Genomic DNA, 20853 nt, shown 5'->3' with positions numbered 1-20853 from the left:
GCTAAGTATTAGCTCTTCCGAATTGCGATTATCGCAAGGAGAGCAAGCTGTACAGAGGTCCGTAGTTAGTGCCGCTATTGATCTACATGTGGCTTTATCGAAGAGAGCGATTTTCATACCGCGAGGAAGGACAACCGGCCTGGCGGAACAGTTGAGCGCCCACAATGTACCGACTCTTTTCGTCATGCACACGACTGAGCAGGACACAAGTATACCTTTTTAGCACAGTTTATGCGGAGAGCCCTAAATACAAGGTCAACACAATCAGCATCAAGAGTAGTTGCAGAAACACGAACAGGCGTCAGGCACCACGATGGTGCAATGACTTCATCAAGAACACTGAATGTATCCATGTCCCTGTCTTCACTAACCGAGCTTTGTTCGGAATGTGTTCCTATAAATAACTTGTTCATTGATATGTCGCCACAACCACAGTCCACGGAAGCACCGCACTGTTCAAGAAAATTGGTACCAAGAATAACATCGTGCGAACAACGCGAAAGAACAAGGAATTCCGACACAAAGACTTTCCCAGCCAACAAAACACTCACAGCACAAACACCAAGGGGATGTAGCCACTCCCCGCCTACTCCACGAAAGGTAATACCGTCGTTCCAAGAAAACATAACTTTGTGGCCTAGACGGTTTTTGAAAGCGAGGCTCATCACAGACACAGGCGCCCCAGTATCAGCTAACGCCATGGTCGGTATTCCATCAACCGAGACATTCACTTTGTTTTTGAACATCACAACAGGCAGATGTATTTTTTGCAAAGACCGTCCGGCGACCACATTTCCATTAGCCACAGATGCTAGTTTCCCGGCGGCGGTGAGGAAGAACGGCGCAGGAGGGACGGACAGTGACGGGGACGGTTTTTTCGTGGCGTCAAACTGCGCTCAGATGCTGGCGAATCGCTGCGTCTGGTCTCGTGCGAGAAGTGGTTCATTTGAAGCAAATCGGTCGTCCTGAAGTCATATGAGGAACATCGGTGGTGTCCTACGTGATTGACGGCCTTGGCGACAATACCGAGCTATACGGCCTGTGGAACCGCAGTTGTAGCACACGGGAGGGTCGCGGTTCACAGTGTCTTCCTCGAAAGCAATGGTAGTCGGCTACGGGCGGTGAGAAAGTTCGTTGTCATGTGGATAACGTGTCTCTGCTGCTTGCTGAAATCCGTTATATCGTTCATAAGTCATGTCGTGGTAGTAGGGTCGGTGGTGTTCTTGTCGCGCCTGACAGAAGTCCCAGGCCCTCGGGGTAAAAACGCGGTTGCTCTCGTTGTGGCCGAAAGTCATAAGTAGGGCATCTTTGGTAGAGACGTGGCTGCTGTCGGGGCGCGAGTTCATAATCCTCAGTGCCCCTTGCAGCAGGATAAGGGGAGAAGGATGCCACATTTGGCTCGAACTCTTCTGGTAGGCGGAAGCTCTGAGTGCCTGGATGTGTCACTTGTGCGTGCACCCTGAGCTCTTCCCGAACTATTTGTCGGATCGTTGATGCAAGGTCAAGGGCCTGGTTCATGTCCACGCTTGCAACTGTCGTCGAATTGGCTAGCCTGCCAAACTTCGGCGTGATGCGCCTCGTCTGTATTTGCTCGAAAGTGCGACAGTGCCGAATGATGTCAGCGACGGAAGCCAGGTTGTCTTTTGCGATGAGGAAATCGTAAACATATTCAGCAATTTCTTTTAATATGTGCACGACTTTGTCTTCCTCAGACATTCCAGAGTCCACCATCCTACACAGTTTTATTACTGCCCCAATGTAGGTCGTGCAGGTTTCGCCTGGCACTTGCGCACATTGCAGTAGCGTCTGTTCTGTCCTTTTCTTTTTCTTCGCGGAGTCGCCGAATCACTCTTTGATTTCCGAAACAAATCTTCCCCATGTTGTGAATGTTTCCTCGCGGTTGTCGAACCACAACAACGCATTACCCGTTAGAAAGAACACGACGTTCGAAAGCTGAGAAGCGCTGTTCCACTTGTTGGCGGCACTCACCCGGTGATAATGGATGAGCCATTCCTCGACGTCTTCGTCCGATCTTCCGGCGAAGAGACGCGAATCTCTGTTGCAGAACAGAACTCGTCGCTGCAGCAGTTGGAATGGGCCGTTGTTCGCCTGCGTCATGGGACACATTCGACTCCGGTGGATTTGGTGGGAGCAAAGGGAGGCGACGGCTCCGTCGAAAAACTCGTGGTTCAGCCTCCGTCTTTGGGTGCTGATTACCCCGCACCTTCCACGACAACTGTTACGAATAGTTGTAAAGAAATGGTTGTATTTACAGGAGATGGACTACGATCGTAGCGAGATCGTAGCGCAGCCTGGCCTCCCAAACTCCTCGTTCTCTTCGTCTTCCCTTCTCTCTTCTTGTCCGCGCCATTCCTATCCATTACAATATATATATATATATATATATATATATATATATATATATATATATATATATATATATATATATATATATATATATATATATATATATATATATACATACCGGCTGTTTAAGTGAACACTTTCACATATCTTTAAATGTTGCCTGTGACAGATATCACAATTCTATTTCATGAGCTGCTCTACTCGAAGCAGCTGACAATACATGCACAAAAAATTTAGATGCAAATGCGACTATTTATTAAGAATTCACTTATTAAGTTATTAACTAATTACATTATTGCCCATATTGCAATTTACAAATTATAGGCGTAGATTTCGCAGGGCGGATCCACTTGCAACTATTTTCGATATGACACCAGTTTCAAGATATAAATTCTCGATCTTTGCTGAAAAATGCATTGACGTTCCAGGTTATTTGTTCACAAAACGTCGTTTCATTAACGGAAACACTCAAGTAACTGGAACGCAAATGCATTTCTCCGAACAGCTCACTGTAGTATAAAGTTTATAAACAGGGATAAGGTGCCTCAGAAAGGCTGGCCCATATCCCCGTTTACAAACTTTATACCACAGTGTGCTATTCCATCTGTCAGCCCCTTCCTTAATTTTCGACTTCCGCACACTTCAGCAATTTATGTCTCGCTACCGGTGACACACTGAGAATTCGTTACAAGTGGATCTGTCTGACGAACTACACTGCTAGAATTTGTACATTGCAATATGTGCCATTCGATAATTCGTTAGAAATATAATTAGTGAATTCTTGTTAATTAGTGAATGTTGCATTTCAATTTTTGGTGCAAGTGGCGTCCGCCGCATCCCGTAGATGTCAGATGTTTTCATGACTGCTGCGTTGATAGTGCGGCTTGCAGCGGAGCTAGATGAAAACGAACAATGTTCTCGCAAATTGTTCGTCCCTCGTAAAGGTGGCATCATATCGACACATTTCCAATCACCACTCGAACAGATTGAATTTCACTTCATGGTACGCTGTGACGTGGAGGAAAAAGCAGTGCGAGTTACTGTGCCAAACGAAAGAGCGGTGTTGATAATACTCTTCACCTGATTTGCACCATCCTTCTTCGTCAAAGAGCTCGGCGGATTCTTTGGGTCGCTTGTAGTATCCCCTCACCATCGACAACGTCCGGAAGCAGATCTCCCCTACCTGATGTGGACCAAGCTTTTCGCGTGTGCGCACGTCCACTACCTAGGAATAAAAGCAGAGCACTGTTGACTTCTGTAGGTGAGAGAAGGCACTTTTAGGCATGATACTGTATTCGCTTTGAGAATACTTTGAAATCGTAAAAAGTGAGGTCCTCTGAGAAATAAACGGAAAAGCCTTGCAAGTTTCTGGTTATTTGCAGTCTCAGGAAGATGCAGTTTGCATAACCGATCGTTAATGTTTAGCATTCCTAAACAGTCATAGCGTTTCCTACGATGCACGAAGTGTTGAGCGTACAGTTTAGAGCCAATGCGGCGCCTTCCTAACGCAATAAAATCTCTTTAGAAAGATTTACAAATTGAAAGCCACATACAGGCTTTCGATACGTTCTTGCAGCTAATCAGGAATACTCAGACATCTCCTCGTATATCTTTTTGGTACTAAGCTATTGCACGTATATCATTGGAGCCACCCCTTTTTTAACAAAATGAGCACTCAGGAGCAAGTGCACTCACGTGCTCCACTACTCAATTCTGCTAACGTATCAGGGTATTGTGCGCACTAGTCTTGATCGCATTCATGAAACCACTAAGCAGCATAATGTAGCAGTTGATTGGTGTTGTGCAGGGGTGCCATGTGATGTATAGCACAATCATTGCGACTTAAGATATCAATAAAATTTTTCCATCTAGTAGACATATTTACCCACAAACATATTCTCGAAAAAAGGTAACAGAGCCGGCTTCTAGGTCACGTTCGCAAAGTGCTTAGCGCTAAACATTTGGAGCATTTGCGAACGACAACACAGTGCGCCGTCTCTTTTAAATGGTCAGAATTTCTAAGGCTACCCAACGAGAAAACCCGTCCGTCCGTCCGTCACATTAGATGAGATCGCTTTTAAGATTGGCGGCGAGGAGTTACGGAGTCGCCACCTATCGGAAGCCCCTCGCTGGCGTAGTATGAGGGATCACGCGGCGCGTTCCTCATAGGTTTTGCTGTCAGCGCTCACTGAAAACACCACGCGCGAGCTCTCCCGGACATTTCTGTAAGTACTTTCGAAACGACAGAAGTTTCTTACTGTCTAAATATTATTCTTGGGTAAACTGAAAGCACACAATCGTTTACAGACGCTATCTCTTTACCGAATACGTACAGTGAACGCCGCTGCGCGCGGTCACCGCGATGGCGTCTCCCGAACCGGCTTCTTGCCTGAAAGCTACGTAAACGCTGAGAGCAAACTATGTGAAATATAGTGTTTGTATAACTAAATGGATCGTAATAGAACGAAGACTCAATGCAGCGATCGCGCAGGTTCACAGCGACCGACTGCGCGTCTGCATGCTTGTCCGCGCACTGTTTCGCTTTCACCGCGCGCGCGTTTTCGTACCGCACCATGAGCTTTAGGCCGCAGAATATGAACGTTTGACAGTATACAAGCAACCATTGTTGCGTGGGCGCTATCAGAGCTGTTCAAAAATAATTTCATTGTAGTGACTTCGACCCCTACAGTGACTGTGATGTGCCGTCGCGACGATTCAATCTTTTTTGTTCTAAATTGTTCGACCTTTGAATATTATTTCTCGAGTTGCGTCGCACTGTATGTTTATCGGTGTTCTCGACGTGCAATTTCCCGCTGCTCCTTTTTTCTAATCCAGTGGCGAATTCCTTCATAACACAAATATGACCATATGCCATGCTTTCTTTAAATGAGCTTCTTACCGCTGCCTTTCCACTCCACTGAACTTGCCAGTATCCATAGATTCGGCAAGTTCAAAGACCAAACCGTCATGACATTAGTCGGGCAGCGGACTCGGGCGAGCGTCTCACTGCGCGTTCTCAGAACATCGCAGACCGGGCGCCGTAGCAGAAATCTTCTTCGCGTCTGTGCTTGCTGCACACCCGAGTTGTAGCCGATGACTGTTTGGTGGTTTTATGTTTCGCGAGCCAGGCTTTACGCAGCTTCTTGTTCTGCGGCTACGTGTGAATAAGGCTGACACCGGCCTCCGTTACGTGCGTCCGGCCCTACGGCACCGAGCAGTAGCCTACCATGCTGCGCGCCTTCAAAGGCAGCCACTACCTATTCTAGTGCTTTCAAGCGTTGTAAAGGAGACACTCGAAGCGGGAAAATTAAGGACCGCAGCATACGAGAGTATTTAAACTCGTTTTCAGCTCGCTCCGGCGCGCCCGAAGCAGCCGACGCGGCCTCTATGTCCACGTGGTCCCTCCTAGCAAGTCACGCCGGCGGTGGCGCCAGCATTTCCAGTGGTGGAGCTCGACGCCGATAAGGATCGCGCGTCTCGCTTCAGCGAGAATCAAGCGGCAAGAAAAGAGAATGCACGAAGCTATCACTAGTTGGCGCACACTATCCTCATCGCAGATCACTTTCCAGATAGAGCACTCGTGGGGCATCCACGCCTAAGCGGCAAGAACATAGCTCACACGAAGGTATCAGTAGTCGGCGGGGAATGCGCCCTTCGCAGATGTCTTTCGATATATGGCCCCAGAGGCGTTGCCATACACAGCCTCCTAAGCGGCAAGAATGTAGTTAACATGAATCTATCACCTGCTGGCACAATATTGACACGTGTACTTATCTTTATCGGGCGACCACGTTTCACCGCCTAAAAATCGTATCGCACAGCGCGGGACGCGCCTGCATGTATCCGAAGTTTCTGGAAAGTTATCGATGCTTCTATCCGCTGTCTGTTGTAGCCGAACCTTGTGTTATCTAATTTCATCGCCTGACGCGAACGGTGTAGAACTTTCTGGAAGGCACGCGGGTCCGAACGATTAGTCTGGAACATTTGACGACTGCTGTATAAAAGCCGACGCGCTTGACCCGCTGATCAGATTTTCAACGATCGCCGACCGTGTTCGCCGCTATCGTTGTGCTATAAGTGTAGCCTGTTTTTGTGGGCACAGGTTCGCCCAATAAAAGTTAGTTCTGTCTTTCACTGTATTGCTACTGTCTTCTTCAACATCACCACCACGTGACATCTCGTGGAGGTGCTTGTGCGTTAATGTACCCAACGCCCCCGCAAAGCCGCGATCCAAGCCCGAAGCCCGAGGACAAAACCAACATCGCCGAAGACCAGCGTGCTAGCCGCCGACAGCAAGGACTGCCCCCAGAGCACGGACTTCTACATGATACGAGCAGGAAGGCTGCAACCAAGCCCACCCCTATGGCAGCCCCCGCGTCCCCAATCGTGCTGTAGCAGCCCAATGTTGAACCGCGGAACGTTGGAGGCTCCCTCCAACGTTCCGCGGTTCAACATTGGAGGACTCGGAAACCTGGCTCGAGACGTATGAGAGGGTCGCCGCATATAACAGCTGGAAGAGCGACGACAAACTGCGACATCTCTTCTTCGGATTGGAAGACGCTGCCAGGACGTGGTTCGAGAACAGAGAAGCCACCTTAGCGACCTGGGACCTTTTACGAAGCGGCTTCCTGCAGGCATTCACAAGCGTCGTATGCCGAGAAGGAGCCCAAGCACTACTAGAAACCCGAGTGCAGCTGCCTAATGAGACCACCGCGATATTTAGAGAAGAAATGAGCCGACTATACCTCCACGCCGACCCGGAAATGTCCGAGGAAAAGAAAGTCCGGCTACTCATGCGTGGACGGCTGGCGCGGTGGAGCCTTCGACTACAAGAATACGACATCACTGTAACCTACAAGTTCGCACGAAAACACTAAGATGCCGATTGCCTATCACGCGCCCTCATTGACCCGCCGCCGCAAGATGACGAGGATGACGACGTCTTCCTTGGAATATTAAGCGCGGAAGACTTCGCTGAACAGCAACGAGCGGACCCGGAGCTAAAAGACTTCGTCGATTATTATGCGAAGCATATTAACGTAGGTTTCGGGCCTTCGCGCGACGCCCGGCGGTGGCCACCATTGACCCTGAAGTGGGGTCACGTAACATGACGTCACGTGATGACGTCACATAGGCTGCAGATGGGGCCTCATATCCCGCCGTGGGTCGCCTCCCGGCGGTGGCTACCATTGACCTTCAAGTGAGATCACATGAAGTGACGTCACGTGATGACGTCACACCGGCTGCAGATGGGGCCTCATATCGCGCCGTCGCGCGCGACGCGGCGGCGGCGCCACCATCGCTGCATAACGGGATATGTGACGTCACGCCAGGGATGAAGTGGCGCGCGCCCGCAGTCGCGTCAGTCTCTGTGCCCGCAACCGCGCCAGCGTCTTTGCGCCGGGTGTGTATGCGGTCAAGATGCCTCCAAACGCTAAGGATACGATAAGGTTAAGCCCAGTGGATGCTTCGCATCCACTGGGCTTAACCTTGATAAGCCTCCAATTTTTTGTAAGGGCACACCGACGTTGTTCCTAGGGCATTTAAGCGGGGACTGTCTACGTTCTCGCATCAAAACAACCTACTCGTAAAGAAGAACTCACCAGTGCGTGCCAACTACCTTCTTGATGTCCCGTCAGGACTGCGTCCAGAAGTACTGCACGTGCTACATGACGATCCGACCGCTGGACACCTCGGATTTTCCCGGGCACTATCGAGGATACAGGAAAGGTATTATTGGCCACGCCTGACCATCGACGTCGCCCGTTATGTCAGAACATGCCGAGACTGTCAGCGACGCAAGACACCGCCGATAAGGCCAGCCGGATTACTACAGCCAATCGAGCCTCCTTGCTGACCATTCCAGCAGATCGGGATGGACTTGTTGGGACCCTTTCCAACGTCAACAACCGGAAATAAGTGGATCGTCGTGACGACGGACTACCCCATGCGCTTCGCTGAAACTAAAGCACTGCCGAAAGGTAGCGTAGCCGAAGTGGCGAAATTCTTCGTCGAAAACATCCTGCTGCGACATGGCGCCCCAGAAGTCCTCATCCCCGACAGAGGAACAGCCTTTACGGCGGAGCTCACCCAAGTCATTCTGCATTACAGTCAGACAAGGCACAGGAGGACAACGGCGTACCACCCACAGACGAATGGTCTTACGGAGCGGCTCAATAAGAGCCTCGCCGACATGCTAGCGATGTACGTCGACGTCGAGCACAAGACCTGGGATACCGTCCAGCCGTACGTAACATTCGCTTACAACACCGCGGCAAGAAAGAGATCACGCCGTTCAAGCTGGTCTACGGCAGCGACCCGACGACGACGCTCGAAGCCATACTGCCGCACGTACCACCACGTCACAATATGCCGATCACAGATCGCTTACAAGATAGGGCCCCAGTGGACGACCTATAATACACAGCTGCCTAAGCGGCAAGAACATACAGCACACGAAGTTATCACCAGTTGGTGCACAATAGCCCCATCGAAGATTTCTTTACAGATAGGGCCCCCATGTTCGTGCCATACACAACCGCCTAACCGGCAAGAACATAGCGTACACGAAGATATCAGTAGTAGGCGCACCATGTCCCCACCACACATTGCCTTCCAGATAGGGCCCCCGTAGTCGTACCATACACGGCCGCCTCAGCAGCGAGAACAGAGTGCACAGCCACCGCCGGAGCACGGTTGATCACGGTAGTTAATGGTGCGGCGCGGATGGATAACCCGCTAAAGAACGAGAATGGCTTATATTGATGGGAACGTTACAAGCCCGCCTGGCTCCACAACCTGCAGTAGTTTGTTTGCGTTATCAATTCACCTTGCGCCACCCTCCTCATTAGTTCGTGACGCCGCGGCGCGGTCGTTTATACTGGCCGGAGCAAGTTTCCTAACATTGCATAATGACATCACGCTGCCTGCAGATGAGTAACTGGCAAAACACCTACGTATACATAGATACCTCCCAGAGGAACTTTTGCATGCTTTCCTTTCGTTACTTTTTCCACCGGTGGCATAGTGGCTTCATGTGGTATGAGGAATCTGCCGCATACTGTACCTTAACTGTGACTCCTGTCGATGGTACTCCAATATCTGTGCTATCCAGGTACTCGCCAGTCTTCGGTTGAGTAGTGACACTGCCACAGGACTCCGTCATGCCGTAGCCCTTCGTCAAGTGCTCGAGACTACCGAAGGCCTCGCGGGCTGCTTCTGCTACGGATGGCGGGAGCACGCTGCCCCCTGTTGCGATAGTCCGCAAGCTGGGTAACTGGCGTCCCGTGCGGCACAGCTCGCGTACCACAGCTTGCAGCTGGGATGGGAACAGAATGGCCGTCGTCACCTGTGAGTGAGTTCCTACAGTGATAAATGTCGACAAAGTACACGTGCGACTATGTCACATGATTTACATGCCATCATTTCAATGTAATTTCGCGCATTAGCTGGACCATACCAAACTACGTTGGTGAAGTGCGCTAGCTGTTACACATGGAAACGAAGCATTGAGTAGGACTAAGCAAGTTAAAACGAAATTTACAGACAGCTGCCCCTCAGCTAACAATTATGGCGTGGTGCGCCCTAGTTCTAAAACAACATGTAGGGAAGAAGACAAGAGGAAGAGAATTGCAACAACGTGAGTGCATGCGATTTCATTTTACGTACTACTATACATCCACACACGCGAACATCCCATATGAAAATTCTCTCTATTTAAAATGTTAAGTGAACGTGTGCTCGCGACCACTATCCCAACTTTAACCCGCTATTTACTATAGTTCACACATTTTACGCATTTTCTGGTTTTCAGAACGTTTCAGAATTTCAGCATTTCAATGAATTTTCGCGTTTTCAGAACAATCATGGCGCTTTCCTTAGCTGGGCGCGATAGCTGCAACGGGACAGCGATCTCCCGCGGTATCCGGTGCGCGCATTACAGGCCTTTCTGAAACGCGTCGCAAAAGCCACGGTACTTTTTTCTCGCTATGCGCGTGGTTCCTGACGCAATTGGGCCGTGCGCCGGCGTGGGTCTGTCGCTGCTTTCTACTTATTCTTACCTGCGCAATGCTTGTTCTTGTCTGCCACCAAAAGCTGCAGCTTAAGCACTTTCCCAGCTGTCAGTCATCACAGTTGCAAATTGCTTGATTATGCAGTGAATGTGCTTGGACTGTATTGCAGTGCTACCAAGAAATTTTTCAGGTGGAGAAGGTCGCGGCAGGACTAGCGCGAAATTTCGCAACTCTGCCGATGCATCATTGTATTGGCCCTGAAAAGAGCCATTTTAAATAACAATGAAAACAGAGACATAGGAGAGGATTTTCCAGAGTAGGGTTGGTGAAGCACCTGTACGAGGTCACCTTAGAGGGGGTACCGGTGGCCGACTGCCTCCATTAGCCGAAGGAAGCCGTATGTGATCCGCGGTCACGCGTTGGCGAACACTCACCACATTTACCCAAGGTGCGGGCGCACCAGATCCGGTGAGATTTTGCTGCCATTCCGAGCCAGTTAGTACTTAGCCTTCGGCCAATTGCTCTTGATGGGTTGTGTGTTAGCCCCTGTTACAGTCTGCAAAGCTAATGCTGTGACCGGCTCCGACCGGCGGCAGGTTGTCTTTTCATCCACTTTCATTTTAATTTATTTATCGTTTCTTTATTTAATTTATTAAGCACAAGTAATTTCCCCTATGTTGTCCTTGGTGTCAGTGTTTGTTGGCTTCTTACCATATACAAATTGTGATATTTATAGAAGGTGCTGCGTAGATGCCGTATGAAATGCAACCACCTCGAGTGAAACGGCACCAAATAAGGAGACAGCGAATGTAGCCGCTACGTGGAGGCGAGGGAGAACGACTCTGATTGAATTGCTCGAAATAAGAAGATATCGAATGCAGCCGCGACATGAGGGCGGGGCAGATCACATAGTCGTCGTCCCGAGGTAGACGAGTCGAACAAAACCATGCCATATCAGAAAAATCGACTCAACCTGGATGACGCGAACGATCACGCGATTGGGTATGCCTCGGCTTGACCTAGTGGCTGCGTTCGAAATCTTTTTATTTGGCACCGTTGGCAGAGTTTTCCTCTTGTGCGTAGCGACTTCTATTAATATATCAGCGATTTCCAGTTCTCGGTAGGTGCAGCCGTGGCGACGCCATGGATGGACAACAGCATGTTGGACATTTCGGACATACTGGGAGACAGTGCCCCGGAGGGGGCCTTCGAGCATCAAGTCCTGCCGTGCCGGCGCCGACAGATGGACCTCAGAGGAGAGTACACGAGCAAGGCCACTGGCCGAATTCGGAGCACTGGGGCATCTCCCAGGATCTCGGCTTCAATCCCAGCGAGCGAGGAGGCGACCGAGGTGTGGTGACTTAGTCACCGGTGCGGAAGGTACGAGACAAGCAATAAATGCAACAGATGCAGAACGCAAGTCTCTCAGCTCCGCGGGACAGATACGCTATGCGGGCAACAAGGAAATCCAGGCTCATTCTTTGCTTGCGCAGATGAGCTTGGAGATTCGAATGTTAAAGCGACACGAAGGGAGAAAATCTGGCACAAATACGTCCTTGTGAGTGGGCTCTCGGCAAGGAGCACTACAAAGCTGGTTCAGAAAGTGTTCAAGATGAGCAACAACACATGCGCTGGCTGGCGGAATTATATTAGAGAGGTGGCGGTGGAGCACTGCGGCATCTGCAATGATCTCGGCTACAATTCCACCAAGCAAGGTGGAGACCGAGAATTGGCCACTTACAACCTCCTCTAAGACGACCTCTATGAGCTGCTAGACAGCCCCTGCCGTGGAAAATCGTCTTTTTCAAGTTGATTTTCTTTCTTTTCGAAAACGGCTTTCACTGGGAGTCACTCCAACGATGCATGGGCAAAGATACGAAATTTCGCACTACAGCGGCCGCTACCCTATTCACCCGACCAATACCTCAGTTTCACTGCAATACGGTGCAAGTGCATTCATTGCATGTTTTAGAAATAAGCAGCTGTGATGAAGGAAATCGCTGAAAGTGCTTAAGCTGCCGCCATTGGAGACAGGGAAGAATAATTATTGTACACGTGAGAATAGCTTGCAGGTAGCAACAGATCCACGTTGGTGCGCGACAGAGTTGCGCGAGGAACTGCGTAGGCACGCAAAAAAAACACGGCCATGTGGTTTGGAGAGGCGTTTCAGAAAAGCCTTTAATGCGGGCAGTTAAAGCCACGAGATATTCCCGATGCGAAGCATGGCACAGCAAACGCTTTGTGCCGTTGCAACCATCACGCGCAGCGAAAGAAAGCGTCCAGAGTGTTCTACGACGCGTTTAAGATTCACGTCAAGCGTTCGCTTCAACGCGTACGAAAGAGCCCTAGCGCACGCCGCCAAGAAAAGTTATCCAACAGTTCTCGGACACGTGTCCGAAGCGCAAGCAGAAAAATACCCCCAAGATATTTCCGAGGCTAATGAAGGCAAAGCAAACGCCTTGTGCCGTCACGAATAAGAACGCTGCTCTTGCTGCAGTTTTCATAGTCCATGCAAGGGAAAACAATCGCTTTCGTCCTGCTGCAGCCATCGCGCGTAATAATATTCGCAACACGTTTCAAAAGCTTCATCCCGTGTGTAAGCGAAAAAAAGCGCTTCGTACCGTTGGTGAACAGGGTCTGCAATGAGAGAGAGAGAGAGAGAAAGCACTTTATTTGCACCCGTCAGAGAGTATGGGTGATCGGGGTGAAACGCAGCTCCCCCTTTCACGGCGGAAATCCCCCCTAGACGTCGGCCGGAATTGGCTTCCGACGACGGCCTGGGCTTGACCGATGACATGTTTTTGGGCTTGTTCTTCCTGGCTACGGAGGGAGGATTCACATGAATCTTTGTTCCCATGTAGACCGTTTAGCACTGGGCAAGCCCAGAGCATGTCATTTAGGATTGCTATGCCTTCACAGTTTTTGCATTTGGGAGAGTGCACCTCAGGATGCCATTTGTGTAGGATATACGGGTTTGTGAAGGTACCCGTCTGCAGTTTTCGCCAGAATACTGCTTACTTCTTTGTGAGAGATCTATGGGGGGGAGGGAGGGTTCTCCTGCCCATTATATAGTGTTCTAGGATTTCTCTGCATGTAGTTAAGTCTCGCTTTTTGGACAGGGAGTAGTCTGCCTGCGCTGGGGCCCGGTGTGTGAGTCCTCGGGCTACCTCGTTGGCGATCTCATTCTCTGTGAGTCCACTATGGGCGGGCGCCCATTTTATTCTAATTAGGTCGTTGGGTACGTTCTCCTTGCCTGCCTGAAGAATTTTGCCGGCCTCTTTGGACACCTTGCCAGTGCAATAGGCTTTGATTGCTGTTTTAGAATCGGTGATAATTATTCTGGTTGATCCACTTGTGATTGCCAGGGCAATCGCCGCCATATCTGCCTCCTCTGGTGAAGAGTGTCTCACGCTACTGCTCGAGATTAGCTCGCATTTGTCGATCACTACTACAGCAGCGCAGTGCCCTTCTGGGTACTCTGCCGCATCGGTGTACACTACCACTTGTTTTTGGAGGAGGGACCTTCTGGCGTATGGAACTACCTCGAGCTGGGTGTGTGCATGTGTTAAGCTCCCGGTCTGGTGACACTGTGCGCCTCGGAAAAGGCGTTGTTCCGTTCGTTAATTTGACGGTATTCTCCCTGTTACATTTGGCAGGTAGTGGGGCAACACTAACCCTAAAGTCTGGCAACAGGCTTCTCAAACACCAGTCAGAACTGTGCCGGACGGCTGTAAGCTTCAAAAAGAGGGGTGTGCATAGTGTCAAGCCTCGCGCTCGTGCTGAGCGTTTTCTCTTTGGCATGCCTCAGCATGGAGTAGGCCTCTAATCTCAACGCCGTGGGAAGCCCTAACGTCTCCCATTACGTGATTTCCTGGCCATCTTGCCCTACGTTGACATACCAGTAGACAAAATGACGGACATCATTTATAAACAAAACTTTAGTGCCTGAAGCTTCCCAGCCGAGTCACCTGTTGCTGGGTAGCTCCACTTCCCGGACCCTTTCGTAAGGATGGGGTGGCACCACACCTACTAGAGCGACGATCGGCAGTTAAAGAACACTGTCGGAGAATTTTGCCGTCCTATTCGAAGGTCGTTAGAAGAGGCATCGCGATGGCAGCGCTGTGAAATGCTCATGTCTATTCGTGCCAGCATAAGGGAAACACGATTTCGACACCTGTCAAGAGTCTGCTAGAAGTAGCACCTACAGAATCGTTCCTTGGAAGCCATGTGGAAGCGCTACTGAGAGAGAACGATTGCGCAAGCGCATCAAGAAAGGGGAAGAATGCTCACGGCTGTGCTTCAATACGTGCTCCACACGCTCAAGGGAGCGGCGGGTCACGGTGGTGTGCGAATGGTTTTCTGCGCGCTATATCAGTTGAGGAATATGTGCGCATTTGTGATCTCATACAGGTGAGAGGTCTCCTTGTGCATTAAGAAACACCAGAAAAAGTATGGCGCCTGTACCAACAATCTTTTCTCTGACAGCCCTATGTCATGTGGCTGGTCATACATTAGACAAACTGGCCGCTGCTTTACTCACCGGGTGCGCAACTGCACGAATATTTGAATAACTGCACCGACAGCAAGACTCGCAATTCATTGCAAACAGTGCGGATGTTCTACAGATCTGAGTGATACAGCTATTCTAGCAAAATATGCAAAGAACATTGTAGATCTATCAAGCATACAATCGCAGTCTTTTCGTCAAGCAGGTACAAGTTTTGATGCTAAGCATCTTGGTCCACTGTATGAAAAAGCCGGCGTCTGGAGCAGCGAAACGGCACCTGAATTCCCATTGGCGGCGAGGCCGCGTCAGGTGCGCGCAGCGATGGGGCATAGCCGGGCGAAAGGGGACATTGCTGTCACGTGAGGGGAGAGGGCATATCTGCGACGCACCGTCAACCTCACTCTCGAAGCCTGTTCTAAGCGGGAGACACATGAGCCGAAACCTGACCGGCGCGCCGCCCCGGTCACCGCTTGCGAACTGCCGCTGAACAGCGGGGACACATGGGAGCGAAGGCAGCAGCGGGGCGGCGGCGGCTCCGGTTCGGTGAAGCTCCGCCTGTTTCCAATGTTACTAGACTCCTGTTCACTTCTTTGGAATCATGCTGAAGAAATCAAAAACATATGAGCAATTCACGTTCTTTTAACTTGTGGTGCCATCGTCTTTAATTAAAAATGAACTCACGTGAACATGGCGTGTCAGAATGGTTGCAATAAAAGATGTCTAACATGACCCTCTATGGCAACATGTTTCTAAAGCGCGTTTTGGTTATCTTTTATTGAGGTGCGCCGCTTACTTAGCAACAACGTCATCGGGACGCGGCGCTCTCCCCACTCTCATTGGCTGCTGCTTCTCGCCAGTGCGGTACTTCAAATGTGGCATGCCAGCCATATCTTCTCCACTGGACGCAGGCGGCGGCCCTCAGTCTGCCGTGGCGACCAGTTCCGCACCGGCGCACCATTGCGAACTTCGCAGCGCTTTCCGCTCATGTGTCCCCACCTGGAACCAGGCGTTCCTTGTCCACGCAAGGTCTCTCCTGCCTTCAGACTTCGTCTCGGTAATATTTGTAAAGAAATAATATATAAAAAACAGAATAAAGTCCAAAAGAAATACTGTAGCGAGTTTCGAACCAGGACCCCAAGCTTACAAGCTGGCTGTCTAGCCCACTCGGCTAAAGCAGCACCTCCAAGATAGCAGGCCAGTGCACTCTGCTTCATGACATCGGGCTGCTTGAACCGAAATTTCCACTTCCACGCCCGGGGGTACGAAAACGGTGACGTAAAAGATCACCGCAGATTACTGAAGAGCGTCTACATTAAATTCTATGGCAGTCGGGCAAGCTAGCATGACGTCACAGATCGAAGTGCACGGGTTTGTGCTATCTAGGAGGCGTTGGCCTCCTAGAGGATGCGTCAACGCATCACTTGCCCGGGAGAAGTTCCTAACCGAAAGACTCCTCAGCGGCATGTCCTCTTACTTGGCTGCCCTCGGATTTCTCGATTGGTATCCGCGGCGCGGCGTAGCTGTGGTTCTTTATGGGCAACGACATGTAATAACGCTGTCAAGACTCCCTTTGGCTTGTGGTCTCCCCTTCCTGTCCATTTTACACCTGCAGCAGGCATTAAATATGAGCTGAAGGTCAGCGCTTTGCTGGTTTTGTTTTTGTTTCTGCCATCTTTCGCGTCGTTTAGCGATCGACTTAGACTACCTGTGCAAAGTGCTCGCTTTCGCAACTGGCAGGAAAGGGACCATGCAGAAATTTTAGCTGAACACGAGTGCAGGTTGTTCTACAGCATTTTACATGGCACCAATTACTTGAAATAATTTCGCTTACAAGTTTCTTTACGATTAGTTTCCCAATACGGCATATTGCTTATGAACACGGCATAAGGGACTACCAAGTACGAGTACTCACAACGGTCACCAGGCGATTGTTGTACGATGAGGTTTTCGCCGTCACAATTTCCCTGCATGTTTCAATGATAGTACAATTGGCGTGCCTATAATAACAAATATGAAAAAGAAAGTTTCTCTCAAGCAATGATAAGGCCGTATTCAAGCGCGCTATGTAGTGGGACCATCCTGAGGATATGATGCTATCGTATGCACCGTAAATGAGACATAAGCTATGCTTCTCTGTTCCGTGCATCTTCATCCCTTGCAATTTTGCACTCTTTATTATCTTACCTTATTGGAAGGCAGATCCTGATGTTCTCGGATATACGTACGTACAGAGAGTGGACACGCTTGTGAGAAAGTCACCTTGGCGAAAGTGAATGGCAAGTGCCAAGGAACTTGATTATGTTTTTACACATAAAAAACGTGGTGTCTTGTACAAAATAACGAGGATGCCTAAGAACTCATTAGTACAGAATCAGAAAGCATTCGTACCTAATTGAATGCCGCTGAGCGGTCCTTGAAGTTATGAACTCCTCGTGGGCGAGGGAGCGCGTTGGCACGCTTGGCCAACGCTCCCCAGGTAAAGCAAGGCCGGTGCAATCCGATCCATGACGTCATGCTACCTCGCCCTACTGACCTAGAAAGTAATGGGGATGCTCTCGAGTAAGCCGCGCAGATTTTTGGCGTCCCTGCTTTCGTTAAGCCGGGGCTTGGCAGTGGAATTTGTGGTCCGAATAGCCTGATGGCATTGAACAGAGTGCACAGGCTTGCAGTGTTGGAGGCCCTGGGTTAGGCCAAGGGTGAGACACTCGGCTTCTGACCAGGGAGTCGTAGGTTCGAAACTCACTACAACCAACGTTCTTGCTTTTCAGTTTCTTCTGTTTTTATAGATTAATTTCTTTACAGCAAATACCGAGGCGAAATTAGAACGCAGGCTAGATATTGTGCGATGAAGGAACGTACGGATAACACAGGTTTCCGAGAGCGAGGGTGAACTGACGTCATGTTTATGCCCTCTCCCCTTAAACAACAAATGGCACAGCGGCAGTTGTACGCTTTCTCCTGCTCTGCTTCGTCGAGGCACGCAAGCGACGGGACGTCGCAGCCAATGTAATATGAATTTACCGTAGTTTCGCTTCTATGGACACCGGCTTTTTCGCTCATGGGCCAGTTTATGGTCTCTGATGAAAAAAGAACTGCATTTGAACGCTTCGGTAGTCACGCGGGCGTGCATCGTGGGCGGGCTAGAACCTTTGCGATTTTGTGCGCACTGCTCAAAGATCGCCTACGCTGAAGTCGCTTCTCAGTTTTCTGTGAATTAGCTGCAAAGTTGATTGTTGTCTGTATCCCCTGCCAGTTCCTCACATCATTCGCGTGTGGAAGATAGCACTTTGAGACGCTGCGATACAGTGATCTGCCTTGGGATCGGCACACCTATTTCTTATTACACTGCATTCAACTTCCGCCCACACTTTTTGTCAGGCAGATACCTTCAAATTGTGTGAGGGCCACCTAAAATGGTACCGCATTATAAACGAGACACAAAAATAAAGAACCTTGTATTTCTCGATGGTGTCTGCAGCTTGTGCAGGTGTCATCATGGTCGGCACCAAAACACAGGTGATGCTGGCCAGCGCAGCCAACATGGTGAACATCATGCCCGACTGGTGGGTAATGGGAGGGGAAGCAAGCAGGACACTTGACGTTTCCGCCAGCATATGCCACCTGCATAATGTTAGGCACAAATATTATGTAAATGAGAGGAAGATGCCCTTCCTTCACGAATTACACAGAAATACTCACACTTTTCGGAACCGCGGACATGAATGGTTAGAACGTAAAGATGCTGCTAGATGGGGCTGTGACAGTTAAGCGGAGCACGAACATGTTGAAGCAATGGTAACATACATTTGTAAATTTCGTGCTGCGTTCGTAGCGGCAAATGAAGTTCAACTGAAGAGGCTGGAACTAGTGCGCCTTTGTCAATTCATTTTACTTTTATGTTTTACCTAAATGATAATAAATAATGACCACCCGTTAACTACTGTGAAGAGGGGTACAAGCGAAGCTCGGGATGCGCGGCTCTTCGTTTTCGGAACGCCTCGGCTTCGTGCTTCCTCACAGCGAGTTCGGCACGTCGACGACGAGGCCCTTCTCGAGACTGTGCCCGACGGCGTTCATCAAACACTGCCTGTTCTTCGGCAGACCGCATGACGTGTGGCCCTCTCCCGCTGCTGTTTCTTCAACGCAGCTTGCTCTTCTGCAGAACGAATCAAACGCGGCCTCCCCATCTGAGCACCGGGCCTGAACTGTAAGGAAATTGCGGGCGCGAAGGAGCGAACACATCCGGATCATACCGGTTCCCTCCTACGGAAGAAAGGAACACCAGTGATTGGCTCTCGCCTTCTGCTGCATCTACTTCATGCATACAAAAGCCAGCTTTGAAGGGCGCGTAGGATTAACCAACATTTGCTTAATCGGTTGGAGTGGTAGTCCCGCAAACCGGGGGTCGGAGGTTTCAATCCAATTTCGCACATGGAGAATTCAGACAGGTATATAGATTCAACGGTTCTCTAGTACTGGATGTATGGGATGACCAGAAATTTATAGCACTCAAGAGAGGAATAGTTGTCATATGAAGGTAACGTGGCAATTTGGAAGCAGGCCGTCATATATGGACAACGCCTTAGCCTCAGAAATTGTATATGGACAGCTAAACGAATTGATAACATACGAACATAGCTAAAATAGCTTGGGAAGCGATCACAAACGTTTCACCCTAAAATATGGGAGAGATACGAATTCAAAACACAAACCATAGGCAAGATCACTCGGAGTTTCAACAAAAAATTCGCAAATGGCTATAAGGATTGAAGACAGTAACAAATTCGAATTGTGATGATGCGAGGCGGTACATCACCGACGTTAATATAAAACACTTCTACATGAAAGAAAGCATATTTCAGACACAAACAGATAAAGGAACAAAAGAGAATACTGAGAGATCAAAATTTAGTATAGAAATCTGTTACTGAAAAAAACCACAGGAGAATCTCCCTCATAAAACGGAAGGAGAGCCCTTTGAAATCTTAATAGAACTTATTTTTGATAGAACGAAGTATATTTTTAGACTTCGCTAAAGCGTTTGATAAGCTCTGTGATAAACTTCTACTTTATAAACTAAGTCAGCTGAACCTTGACACTAACATCTTGAAATGGATTGATTGCTTCCTATCTAATTGCTCTCAATTTGTACCTGCAAGCGGCCATAACTTCCCACTTCGAGACCTAGCTTCCGGTGTATCTCAAGGTTCAGTACGCGGGCCTCTTTTGTTTCTCATTTATATTAACGACCTCCCTTCTTTACTATCAACTAACATTCACTTATTTACTGATGATTGCTATCTATCGTAAAATAGCTAACGCAGAGGATGCTACCCACCTTCAATATGGTCTAATTAGTGTAGCAAACTAGTGCAAACATTGGCTAATGGAAGTAAAGGTTGGCAAATGTGAAGTGGTGCGGTTATATCGACTAACTAACAGCATGCAAACATATTACCTAAATAATGTTCCTTTGGAAATAATTCATTCTTATAAATGCCTAGGTGTGCATATCTCGGCTAATTTATCTTGCAATGTTCATGCCAACTACGCAATTCGCGATGCTAACCGCATGCTTGGCTACCTACACCGTGACGTTTCAACTGCCCCTTCATCCCTGAAAATGCTTTTTTATACTATCCTCAATCGTCCGAAACTTGAATATGGATGCGCTGTTTGGGATCCTGCCGTTTACAAACTGATTAAGTCAGAACTCGTGCAAAATAATTTAGTTGGTTTCATCTTATGTAATTACAACAGAACTGCAAGTGTGTCTGCCATGAAAACCAACCTCGCACTTACCCCACTTTCTCCTCGTCATAAAATGGCATGTTTAGTTCTTTTTCCTAAATTGTGCCATCATTCAACACTGCGCAACGATTTTTTTTTCATCCACAACACGTATTGCCTCGACTCGATCACCGTTATAAAGTTGGTCTGGAATCATGTCACAATAAACCTTTTTTG

At 49.1% G+C, this 20853-nt stretch overlaps 1 protein-coding gene across 4 annotated transcripts in view; it reads right to left on the bottom strand.

Annotated features, from left to right (window-relative positions):
• Positions 1-20853, bottom strand: part of LOC142579983 (uncharacterized) — a 105417-nt gene that overhangs the window by 32243 nt on the left and 52321 nt on the right. For 3 of the 4 annotated variants that reach the window (XM_075690685.1, XM_075690686.1, XM_075690683.1), the window contains 3 exons: positions 18339-18507; positions 9434-9715; positions 3448-3592 (listed from right to left, as the gene is read on the bottom strand). In XM_075690685.1, coding sequence (XP_075546800.1) covers positions 3448-3592; positions 9434-9715; positions 18339-18507 — 596 coding nt within the window. The remainder of the gene's footprint in view (positions 1-3447; positions 3593-9433; positions 9716-18338; positions 18508-20853) is intronic. The other variant, XM_075690684.1, reaches the window with a different exon arrangement.

This window comes from Dermacentor variabilis, chromosome 4 (genome assembly GCF_050947875.1).
Source record: "Dermacentor variabilis isolate Ectoservices chromosome 4, ASM5094787v1, whole genome shotgun sequence".
Lineage (NCBI taxonomy): Eukaryota > Metazoa > Arthropoda > Arachnida > Ixodida > Ixodidae > Dermacentor > Dermacentor variabilis.
The sequence above is the reverse complement of the archived record's forward strand: the minus strand, read 5'-3'. Positions and strand labels throughout refer to the sequence as shown.